General features: G+C 35.7%; 1 protein-coding gene across 1 annotated transcript in view; it reads left to right on the top strand.

The window, feature by feature from the left end:
* The window catches only part of LOC106064527 (receptor-type tyrosine-protein phosphatase alpha-like), a 75,653-nt gene extending 64,022 nt beyond the window's left edge, over nucleotides 1-11,631 (top strand). Inside the window, exons 23-30 of the mRNA XM_056028745.1 lie at nucleotides 267-413; nucleotides 1,751-1,826; nucleotides 2,605-2,678; nucleotides 4,240-4,374; nucleotides 5,550-5,702; nucleotides 6,985-7,118; nucleotides 8,387-8,522; nucleotides 10,411-11,631. Coding sequence (XP_055884720.1) covers nucleotides 267-413; nucleotides 1,751-1,826; nucleotides 2,605-2,678; nucleotides 4,240-4,374; nucleotides 5,550-5,702; nucleotides 6,985-7,118; nucleotides 8,387-8,522; nucleotides 10,411-10,635 — 1,080 coding nt within the window. The 3' untranslated portion in view covers nucleotides 10,636-11,631. The remainder of the gene's footprint in view (nucleotides 1-266; nucleotides 414-1,750; nucleotides 1,827-2,604; nucleotides 2,679-4,239; nucleotides 4,375-5,549; nucleotides 5,703-6,984; nucleotides 7,119-8,386; nucleotides 8,523-10,410) is intronic.
* The last annotated feature ends 1,242 nt before the right edge of the window (nucleotides 11,632-12,873 follow it).

Here is a 12,873-nt window from a genome sequence, read left to right as displayed (position 1 = left end):
TGCAATTTAGTTTACAACAGCAATAACAACAACATACTTTCTTTATAGAAACATAATAAATAATAACAAGTAGTTAATTGACTAAAAGTTTTTATTTTTTTTTTATTGATTCGTGTCTTGTCTATGCCAATGAATAATCATGCAAATTTTCAACTTGATCCGAGAATGGGTGTAGTAAAAATAAAAATGTTAAAACTTTACAACAGACAGACAAACATAATGAGTTGATTATAGCTTTAAAAAAAATAACTGCTTTCTTTTAACAGTCCCAGTATGAGTTTCTGCACAAGGCTGCTCAAGTCGCCATTGCCTGCATGAGGACCACGCACATCGTGCAAGATTTGAGTGATAAGCTAAAAATTTTGGAAGAAAAAAATGTTTTTGGAAAATCAAAACTTGAAGCTGAGTTTGAGGTAAGAAAACTAAACTGAGAAATGATCTCATCTCATATCTGACTCTGGTCCCTTCTGGGGCATAGGCCACTAACCAGCTTCATCCAGGCATCTCGGTTCTGAGCGAGTCTCTCCAACTGTCCCCACGTCTTGCCCATCTGCTTGGCATCTGCTTCCAAATCGCGGCGCCATGTATTCCTGGGCCGTCCCCTCTTTCTCTTTCCTTGGGGGTTCCAGGTTAGGGCTTGCCTTGTTATGTTAAATGCAGGCTTACGAAGGGTGTGACCTATCCATCTCCAGCTTCTCTAAAGGATATCTACTTCATTGGGCTGCTGCTTTATTCTTTGCCACAGTTCCTCATTCAAGATCTCCGCAATAGGACGATCCCAAGACCGGTTGAGAAAGGAGGAGGGTTGGGCGTAGGGCTAGCTACCCTACCCTGTAGAAAAACCACTAGCTACAGAAACAGCAAATCAACAGAATTCACGGACCTGGTAGAAAACTAAATACAAGTTACCTTATTTAGAGAGAGAGAGAAAGAAAGAGAGAGACATAGAGAGAGAGAGAGAGAGAGAGAGAACTAAGGGAGAGAACTAGAAAATAAAAATCAAAACAACGGCATGTTTTTTTTTGTTTACCATGTTTACTTGCATGCCTCAAAAACTGATGGCCTTATGGAGCGTTACATACTTTCAGTTGTCGTAAATGGGTTTAAGCAGCCACGTAAAACACTTTCATATTCTTATTCTTCAGAATCGAAGACATTGCCTTAAATTTTTAATGATCACTTTGATTCTAGCAGTAAAAATAAATCTCTGGAATAGTATGAGTGGAAAGACGTGTTAAAACAGGTCAGAGCTCTTTGGGAGCTGTAGAGACAGATATAAAAGATTGTGTCATTGCTCGACCCCCTTCCCCAGAGGCGTAGCGAGCGAAACGTGCGCCTGGGGCAGGAAACTTTATTGGCGCCCCACTCCAATTTTCCATGAATATTACATAGAGATATAAGCTTAAAAATTAAAACTTTTTAATAATAATATAATAATACAAATACCCTTAGAACGTATGTGTAACTAACTAACATATCTATGAAAATAAATTTTTGGCGCCTCTCTTTGTGTGGTCTTAACTGAGGGTGTCGTCCGGGACATTTTGCTCCTTTGCCCCCCTCCTCCCTACGCCTTTACCCTTCCCCCACCATCAAACGGAATTTTGTACTGCCCAGTTAGCACGGGCGTCAGAAATTTTGAAGAGCCGTATAGTACCGATATAGTTAGTTTGAGCACTTTTGTTCTAGTGATAAGTATTTTATTGTACTTTTATTTTTCATTACATTTTTCTGTATTTTTTATTTTTAGGGTTTATGTGCTATACTAGAGAAACATGTGGATAATGTCCAAGATGACACCAATGTGTATGAGAACGCACAAAAAAGTAAGTTTTACAATAATACTTTAAGGAAATGTGGGTTATCGATATCATGTTAATTATAACGAATGAATAAACCATTAGAAATTATTTTATCAATAATATAGGTTAAGTGGATAGTACATAAATTATGTACAATATTATTTTTTAAATCATATTTTTCATAGATCAAATCTCCTGCAGGGGATTACAGTGAGAAAGATTTGAACCTGAAATGATAGCTGGCTGCCTGGATGGCTGCCTGGTCGTGCGGTTTGCGCGCTGGACTGTCGTTCGGATTTATCGACGGTCGAGGGTTCAAACCTTGCCCGCTCCCATCCCCCGTCTTCCTGCGGGAGGTTTGGACTAGGAAGTAAACTATCTTCAACTCTGAAGGAACATCCGAAACATGTAAAACATTTTACAAAGCTTAGCTTAGTAAACATAGCGACGTCAGATCCAAGCGTAAGCCACAGGGCAATGAAGGGGATAAATAAAGAGTAAAGTTCCCCTTTCTGACCTTGTGGTCTATACGGCAGAGGATGTAAAGATCATCTGTTTCTGGGGTCTACAGTTAACGAGGGTGTCATGTGGCCAGCACAATGACCAATCGACTTTACTTTTCCCCAACTAATTTCAGGTACCCATTAGAGCTAAGTGGACTCAGAGGCTCCCAAAGATCCCAAAATTAAAATACCAGGATTCAAACCCCGGACCCCTGTTAGGAAGCCATGCGCTTTACCGCTCAGCCACCATGCCTCCACTGATTGGGTTAATTTGTCATAAATGTTTTTGTATTCCTTAGATCAGATAAAAGGTGTTTATGAGTTGGAACAAGACGAGAATGTTGCGGACACAAATAGTTTTCTCCTTCTTCCAGTAAGTAATGAGATGAAGTTATCAGAACAAGATTATGTGGATGGCATTTAGGCTTTAGTAAACATATTTATACAGATCGAATTTAGTCGAGCTTATAAACATAAAAATATTGTTTAAAATATTTTAAAATAAAAGCTTATATTAAGTGTACTTGTTTAAATTAGTTTGGAACAGACATGTAATTTAATTTTATTGGATCTAGACTAACTATAAAAAAGAATTTATAAAAATGAAAAAAGGGGAAACAACTTGAAATCATGGCTCCATGGTTTCTCAAGCCAACACGGTAACAACTCTGCTAATAGAGAGCTAATGAACTTGTAAGACCCATTAGTTATCTATTGGTTCTATAGTAGGTTTGTGTTACCTAAGACTCAGCCGACGACCCATATAGGGGATTCAGCCTATACCACTCCACACAATTACAATTTCTTTCTGTTATTCTATATACCAAACAGAATAATTTATTGGTTAGATTCAATTTAAATTAACTCTTGTGTTGTCAGGTAAAATAAATATTTGTGCAAATTTTCAGCTTGATCCAAGATTGGGTGTGGAAGCGATACTACGATCAAATTTGTACCAGACCGACAGACAGCCAGACAGACATGACATGACAAGCTATGTAAACAATGTTCTAATTAATTTTTTTCCAAACGAAGATTATTTTTAATTGCATAATGTGTGGGTGGAACAAAGCGTATCAAAAGTATTTAAGAAAAAGGGGAAACAAATGAAGTTGGTGTTGTGAATGTACATTAATTATTCCAGGGGGGTCATACGTACATGTCGCAAGTTAATTGCAACGAGCTGAATAACATAAGAAATATGTTTCAAAAATATTCTCTCTCTCTCTCTCTCTCTATATATATATATATATATATTATATATATATATATATATATAATAATAATATTAATAATAAAACATTATAACTATAAGAAACCATAATTTACATGTGACAATTGCTTATCTGGCAATTATTATTACTATGGCTTATATATATATATATATATATGGAGAAAGACGGTCGACAAATCTTGCCTGGTGCCCCAACGGTCCAACAGACTAAGGGATAGGTAAAGTAAAGGTAAAGGTATATATATATATATAGCGCTACTTTCATGCTTATAGCATGGTCAAAGCGTTTTGGGACCAATCTCATTTGTGGAACAGTGGGTGGAGGGGGGTATCTAGGAGTTCGTTTTCCGTGCTGCCTTTAGGCGCTCAGTAAACACAACTCTGCCCAAGTCGGGTGTCGAACCTTGAGACCCCTTCTAGGTAGCCAAGCTAAGCCAAGTTCACTTGGCCTCTCGACCACGCTTCCCACAATTGAAAAACATGTTTAGTAAGGTATATTTAAATGATATATGACAAGTAAATCCTAGGGTGAAAAGAGATCGCCCTATGTAAATAATCTTTATTTTGACATCATTGTATTGTCATGAACAAATTGATTATGTTAATTTTTTAATAAAACCTCAATTCAAAGATTTGAAATACATGTGTTGAAACACTGTACACTGAACAGACTTAATAACTTACTTTGCTTTCCCTTTAGGGTTACAAACAAAGAGACCAACATGTTCTTGCCAAAATTCCCAAAACTTCCGAAGACGCTGCAGAGCTGTGGAAATACGTCTCGAAGTATTTGGTGTCACATCTAGTCGCTTTTGATGCTGACAATGACAAAGAGGCCAGTACAAGATTTTACTTTATAGAGTTTTAAAGTTTTAAAGAATTGTTACTATTTGCAGCATTGGTGTGATAAGTATTAATTTCTTGATTATTTAGTAGAGTATTATAATAGAACAGCAAACCACAGCTTTGCAGTTTGGAATGACTTGAAACATTTAGATGAATAATTTGCAAAACAGTATCAAGACAAGACTAACTTTTCCGCTGCCACTATGTTCTAGGATGATACCCTAACATAACATTGTGATGATGAACCTACCCCTTTCTGCAGACAGCCAGCGGGCTATAACCTGGCAGTTACGACTGCCAATAACGCGGTGCAATCCGGCCAGTATAATTATTAATTTTTTTACCATTGTAAAACAAAGCAGCATGAGCTTGATAGCATTGAACATTGCAAGGGCGTAGCTAGGCATTTTCCGGACCGGGAGGGGGGGGGGGGCTTGACCTCTTTGGGGGCCCCTGCATTTTGCGTAATATATAATTTTAATTTAAAAAAAACACTCATTTGGGACCTTCCAAGTGGGGGCACAGGGGGATTTTAAGGTTCTCCCCCCTCCTCCACTTCCGTAGCTACGCCATAGGAATATTGGCAATGTCCATGCAGTATTTAGAACTAATTTAACTATGTGGCCCCTTGTAATCAATATAGACATTTTTTTCTTCGAAATGAATGAACATATCTCTCTAGCCGTTTTTTTTTTGGTCCCCTAAGTAATGGAGGGCGCCGAGCTAGAGCTACTGTTGCCTATAGGTAAATCTAACATTGGCAGCGTCTCTCCAGAATAAGTCTATACAGTCATATAAAAATGCATTTAAGAGATGAGCCATAGAAGTTCTACTACTGAATGAAGGAACACATTCTGTTTTTCTGTAAACACAAAATTTAAGTTAGGTTCTTTATTTATAAAATACCTAGAAAAACCTAGCGAGATTATATTTGCTCTGGCTTTGTTTGTGGCGGCTTGTATGTCGTAGTTTAGACATAAAATAGGGTGAGGGTTAACTGTTCTGGGTGGAAACTGCAGGACTAGTTAAGACTCGTGATCAAATATATTTTTTTGCTCCATATTTTATTCTTAATTTTCTCTTATTGAAAACTATGTGCAACAAATATAGGTAAACTCTTCTAGATTATAATTGTGACCTATTTACTTTCTTTGTTCCCTACAGAAACTTGTCCAGTACTTGCCAAATACCGTAGATCAAGATCTTATGTTCTCATCAACTGAACTGAAGTTGACAGACATAAAACAGACAAAAGTCTGGTGTGAACGAAAGCTAATTGTGCAATCAAAAAATTCTGCTAATTTCTTGCCATCCAGTGTAAGCAAAGCAAATAGCGAGACTATTAGTCATAGAAGGCCTCAACAGTGACCGGAAACCTCATAACATGTGGGCAGTTAAGACCAATAGCTCGTTGCCACGTCATACAGACCTGTGACGTGGCAACAAGCTGTTGGTAGTTGGTAGTATATCTACTACTTCTAGGGGAGAAACATTGGATGTGTCCAATTATGATATTGACACTTATAGTTTTAGTTGTTTGTGACCATACTGACCAATCCCTCAGTAATGTGAAGCAGACAATGCCTTTGTTTTGTGCATGCTATGCTAAAGTGTTAAAATGAGTTACTCACCTTCCGTTTACTATTAATCAGCACTTTTGCTCTTTTATACTTATGCCTATTATCTGGCATCTCTAGTTTATATTAATGATGGCCTCATCCTTTTATACTGCGCAATAAGTCATGGTTGAGATCAGTGCTTTTTTTTTTGTACAAAAAATAGGAGCCGGTACTCAGTGATGGATTGCCTAACTTTTAACTACTAATTATTAATAATTAACGTTAAAATACAAAAAAAAGTATTTTTTTTCCCGCATTAAAAAAGGTGCCGCTATGCTGTGCCGGTGCGTACAGTCACAAAAAAAAAGCATTGTTTAAGATATAAATAAATGAAAAGAAAGAAAAATCAAGTGACGTTTTAAACTTTAAATCAATTATGTAAATAAGCTTGTTATAAATGAACTCTCGGCGTGGACAGGGGTAGCCGTGTGTGACCAGTCGACTAATTTGACCGATTCCAGCGAACTGCAGGCGCTAAATAGCGCCAAATAAACGTTGCTACTAAAAAGCAGACCTGTCATGTGATCTTCCATTAGAGGCCTGCAAAGGGCCAGTGTCCGAGGCGGGAAAAACGACATTGTCCGTCTCTATCATTTTCCCTACGGCTTTTGTGGATCCTATATGTAGAGATTCACGTAGAGCACAAGACATAGGTCAGTTCAACGGAATACAACAATACTGTACATAGCGGTTCCTTACAACAAAGTGATTGTCCAGTTAGTGTTTTATCCTGCCAATTGTACAGTTAAGGGTTATTAAACAATTAAACAATTTAAAAAGTTTAGCATTGCATAGAATCGAGTTCTAAGGTGTTGTGGTGTTTCGTCCAATGTTAGCGAACAACAAGATTGAAAAGCATATCAATAAATAAATAAATAAAACTTATATATGTGAAAAAAGTTGGACACAAAAATTTGACATATATATAAATTAACTTATTCTTTTTAACAATTTTTCATCGAAACATTTTTTTTTTGTAGAGAGGTCATGCTGACACCGTCACACATTTAGCATGTTTAACATTTGACCTTCACCCAAAGACCTTACTGGAGATAGCCAAAAAATCAAGACAGTGTTACTCCAAGACAGGTGGAAAAATTCTTTATTTATGCAGGTAAATATCATAGACTGTCATAACATTACATGGTTTAAATGTACATCTTGTAACAATATATGTGTATAAAGAATTACCATGAGTAGTAATTAATTAAGTTGTTAGGGAAATGATTTCTCAGGATGTAAAATTGCAATACATTAAAATATTCTAATATATGGAAAACACGTCAAAGAAAATGGAGTCGATAATTATTTGGGGAATAGATAGATGCATTATAGTTATTGATTATTTGAAATTCTGTTATTGATCTGTGTTAGAATTCGACAACAAGGGCTGGTCCTAGCAAGTTGACCAAAGGCATCTCTGTCTTTATATGATGTAATAAAAAAGAAGTAATATGTTCCTTTCAACCATAACTTTGAAAGATACATCTTTATTATATCTACAAGTCAGTCACGAGTTCTAGCTTGTTGAAAATGTCCAATTAGTCCTATCTTGTTGAATATGTCCAATGAGTCCTATCTTGTTGAATATGTCCAATGAGTCCTATCTTGTTGAATATGTCCAATGAGTCCTATTTTGTTGAAAATGTCCAATGATTCCTATCTTGTTGAAAATGTCCAATGAGTCCTATCTTGTTGAATATGTCCAATGAGTCCTATCTTGTTGAAAATGTCCAATGAGTCCTATCTTGTTGAAAATGTCCAATGAGTCCTATCTTGTTGAATATGTCCAATGAGTCCTATCTTGTTGAATATGTCCAATGAGTCCTATCTTGTTGAATATGTTCAATGAGTCATATCTTGTTGAATATGTCCAATGAGTCCTATTTTGTTGAATATTCCCAATGAGTCCTACTTTGTTGAATATGCCCAATGAGTCCTATCTTGTTGAAAATGTCCTATGAAAACGCCCAGGGCCATAAACTGATTTGTATAAGGGAGATAACCATTCTTCCTAGTGTTGTTTACTCGGAGGACGTTTGCAAGCGCTATGCGACTGATCAGAATGCTGACACCTGAAACTCTTAAGCCGTATTGGACAACTCTGAGTGGTTTCCCTCACCAATGGCCACAGCTGCTTCAGCCCACGTTAACCAGTTTTGATCTTTTTATCGAGAGGGGGAGAGTAATTTTGTATACAGTTACATTTTGTAAAAATTAACGTTTCAATGATTTTTTTTTATATTTTATTTCTTTTTCAACTTCTAACGTTTAATATTCGTGCCATCTTACAGTAAAAAAAAAATCTTAACAATGGTATTTCCCATTTCAAAGGTGGTATAATCTTTCTATTTAAGTGATGGTATTAACTTCTTATTTCAGTGATGGTATATTACAAAGTGGTTTAATGGCAGTACTCCTACATCTGCTGGACAGAGTAGATAACGAAGCTTGCATATCAGTTCCTTTAATAGTAGGAACAATCAAATCTCTACAACCGAAAATCGTACCCAATTTTGTAAGTATTTTTTTTTCTTTTTTCTTTTTATTTATTTTGTCTTCTTTATTTTTGTAAATACTTTTTTTTTTTACGTAAACTTTGGAAGACTATTGGATAGTAGGTAAATGTGACGTTTGCTTTCTATTATAGGCCTACATGATATATTAAGGTTTATGGCAAAGTGGTTAACTCCATAGAATATATTTGATAGTTGTACATTGAACCAAAAAAAAAAAAGACTTAAAAAGAATGATTGTTTATTTCAAAGAAACAAATAAATGTACTTTCAAAACTATTGCACAGCTTTCCGAGACCTTGTTTTTTAAACCAATATAGATAACAGTATAGAGTGGGTTTTCTTTCTTATTCTTATACCGTTTCTTTATCATGAAACAATCAAAAAAGCGATTATGCAAAGCATAGGAGGCATAACTTTCAATTTTACTACATCTAGAATGATGAACATACATTCTAGCTAGATTGACCAGATATTGTAATGGCGATGTCTTTGTTTCCGAGGATTAAGGCTGAGTGCAGTGTTTCAACTCACTATGTATACCCTGTTGTAACCTGCATATTTTTTTTAAATCCTGTTTGCTATAAGGACTTACCTCTGGGAATCAAATGTCTTTCCCGTGTTCTTCGTGAGAGCTCTTGAGAGACCATCTGCTGCCAGCTACTTTACTGTATGCCAGTGATGACAAAATGGTGTCCGAGTTTATCTTTATTGCGCTTGGGGGGGGGGGGGAGCATCTATCTTACGCCATCATTCTTTAAGTGCGCCAAAAAAAAAAGGAACACTTTTGGCATGCGGTGGTCTCCGCGGGATAAGTGCGCAGCTGTCGAATTGTCTGCTGTGCTTCTGCACTGTCCACACCAGCCTCCAACAGAACCTGGTTATTAGTAAGGTTGTCATACCCAAGAAGTGGTTCTCACTACACTTTTGTATGGTTCTAAGAGCCAGGTGCCCTATGTATAGTGCGAAAGTCTCCCCCAACGCTTCGATCAAGGATAAGTCCATAATGTGCCTACACAAGATAGATGTATATCTTATTGAATTTAAATTTGAAATTTCTTACCAATATTTAGAGTGGGTATCTATATCGTAGTCTCGTTACGCATTACACGATTCTGACCCAACGTCTTAAAACCAATAGTGTTTTGCATAGTCGTTATAGTTTTCACATTGATCAGGATTTTCCGGTGACATGTCTAGATAGTACACATTATTATTTTCCATTAATTGTGTTTGTTATGTAAGAAGGATTGTAAACTAACTCTTGTCTTGGATTCATTTCCCGTAACTGTATGGATAAAAAAGGGTACATTGTTAAATCATGCATTTCGTTACGAAGGCAAGTCCAAGTCGCTGCACTTTACTTTAGTGACATGACATTTATGTTTCAAAGCACCGCACGGCTATTTTTATAGTCAATCTCCCTTGACTTTCTTCACGCCTTCAACATTTTTTTTTCTCGTAAGGCCCCACTGAGTAGTGTGAAAGCATCCTAATGTGAAATGTCTTGTTTTTTTCAGGTCAGAGTGTAGGTGCGGTGGCTCCCGTGTTTGAATCCTGGTGAAGACTTACCAGATTTTTAATTTCGGGATCTTTGTGCGCCTCTGAGTTCACCCAGCTCTAATGGGTACCTGACATGAGTTGTGCTGGCCACATGACACCCTCGTAAACATTTACATCATCTGCTCTATAGACCACTAGGTCTTAAAGGAGAACTTTACTTTACCAGAGAGTACCTTTACCATCTCTTAGTCTGTTTGACCCTTTGGGCACCATGCAAGATTTGTGCAATGTAGTTAGGGCTATTTCAAAGTCCCTCGAGAATACTTTCTTACGACTACATACTTAAATACTATAATAAGTAAGATCAAATATATTTGTATATTACAGGAACAGTATCAAGCTATTTACCGTGCAGTCAGTCGCTACATCGACACCAGTACTCAATACACGAACACTTACTACCAGAACAATTCCAGCATGAAACAGAACACAGTCCAGGCGAACGATGAGAAGAAGAGGTCCCTGGTCCAGCCAATCAGCGATATAACCACAGCAGAAACAACAACAGACCCACAGAACAATGAAACGTTTCTTTATGCCAATGTTGTCTAACTATAAATAAATATTTGCAATCTTCTGCTGCATGGCTATTCAGTCTATAAATAAAACATAACCTTAGAGACAATTCTGTTAAAAGTCATGTTTTGTATTTTTTAATGTTAAAGTACTTTTAAGAGATTGACACAAATCATTCTATTTATAAGCAAATTTTATGTATTACAATTTTTGAAAGTGTTATTTTATAAGTTATAAAATATTAAATACATTGTATGCAACATCTATAAATAATAGTGTCATATTTATGATTAAAAAAAATTAGGATTACATATTTTTGTGTAAGTGGCCAAAGGTTACCTATTTGATATCACTTATTTAGTGTTAGTAACCTAGCGAGAGCAGGGCACCCATTTAAAACAACAAAATTGACTACTGAATATAATATCTTATTATTTATCATTATTTTTTTATATTACAAAAGTCTGAATATTAATGGACAGTGTATGTCAAAACTTGAAAAGCATAAAGCAAAGTCTGTGATAGTTATTATAAAATAAGTCTTATTGTTCTAAGTACTTACACATCACATTTATATAAGTAGCTACAAAATAATAATGAGATAGAAATCTTTTTTCATGAAGAAGAAAGATTTATAGATATTTAAAACATATTATTAACTGAAAACACTAAAAGTCGGTGTTTTTATATATTCAGGCAGATTTAAGATTAAATATTTGATAACAGAAGTTAGACATATGCTTGCCTCTAATCTTAGTAAACCTTTCGGATAGAAGTACCTTTGAGGATTTGTAAACCGGATGAAAATGAGTCGTAAATGTCAAATCATGACAACACAATCCTATTATGAGGCATTGGGAAAACACCGTGGCGTGCTGGCCTCATGGGATATGTGGTTTATATTTAAGGAAGATGTACTTGGACATTTAATGTGTACTTGCCTTAACACTTTAGTTTATGTCTAGGTGTAGTACAAAGCCAAAGCTTGCTTTATCTTACATTAAGCGCTGAGAAATACATTTCCACACGATTACAAATATACACTTACGTACATTTTGAGAAGTAAAGTCCATGGTTGTCTTCCAGCAAAAAGAAACTTTATAAAGGTGGACGATTTTGTAAATATTTTTCTAGATATTAATAAAAAACATCAATAAGAATCTATCTTAAAAGGAGTTTATTAACCCCGGATACCTTTTAAAATACAGTTGATCAGTTAATGTATGTGTTTGCGTGAATATATTTCAATTTCAAACGTTTGGATAATAAATGTCAAAATTATCGACATATTAATAGATATTACTTTTTTTTTTCGTACATTGCATGATTATGTCAGAAGCTAAATTATACATTAGAAATTGTTAGTAAGTCTAGCTACTCATTATTTTAAAATATCAGAACTAGGGCGTGCATGGTTTGTGAACTGAACAATGACTTAAATGTATAATAAAAACAAAGAAACTAATGTTATGCTTTTCTTATAATTTCAATGCCCATTAAATTATGTTAAACAAGTTTAACAAAGTCGTTATATGTACTTTTTGTTAACAGTTAAAAAACAAGAACAATGCAATAGTACGCCTTTAAGGGGAAAAACGTCACATTTACAGCCAAGTTTCTCAATATTGTAATATTTCCCTTATTCTAAAACTGACACATATATTTAAATAAGTTATATGTTTATTTTTTTTAATTTGATTTGTGTGTTGTTTGCGACATTGCTAACGTTTCAACTTGATCCGAAATGGGACATGTACAATATAACGTATACACATTTTTGTTTACCAGACAGACGAACAGACACTTTCATGTTTTGACTTCAAACAGAATGTTAATATATGTGCCTTTAAACTGCTAGGCAAGTAAAAATAAAATTCCCCTGTCAGACCTTGCGATCTTCTTTAGGCAACGGTTAAAGAACATGGTGTCATGTGGCCGGAACAACGACCAACCGCCTTTCTTTTCCCAACTAAAGTCAGGTACCCATTAGAGTTGTGAGAACTCAGGGGGCGCCCTAAAAAATTTTGAAATTCAAAATTCCAGTCTTCATCGAGATTTGAACTCAACACCCCAAGTAGGCCAAGCAATTATCCCTCAGCCACCGCATCCCCAGTAGGGCAAGAATATGTATAACAAGCAAGGAAGAACGCGAAAACAACCGCTATTCAATAGGATATAAATAGCTACATATCATGTTGAGATCTTTACCCAATTCACTTACTATTCAATGAAATCTTTTCAACAGTTCACAAACGAATCTCTTGTTCCACGGGA

Source organism: Biomphalaria glabrata, chromosome 5 (assembly GCF_947242115.1).
Source record: "Biomphalaria glabrata chromosome 5, xgBioGlab47.1, whole genome shotgun sequence".
In the NCBI taxonomy this organism is placed as follows: Eukaryota; Metazoa; Mollusca; class Gastropoda; family Planorbidae; genus Biomphalaria; species Biomphalaria glabrata.
This window is presented reverse-complemented; position numbering and strand designations above follow the sequence as displayed.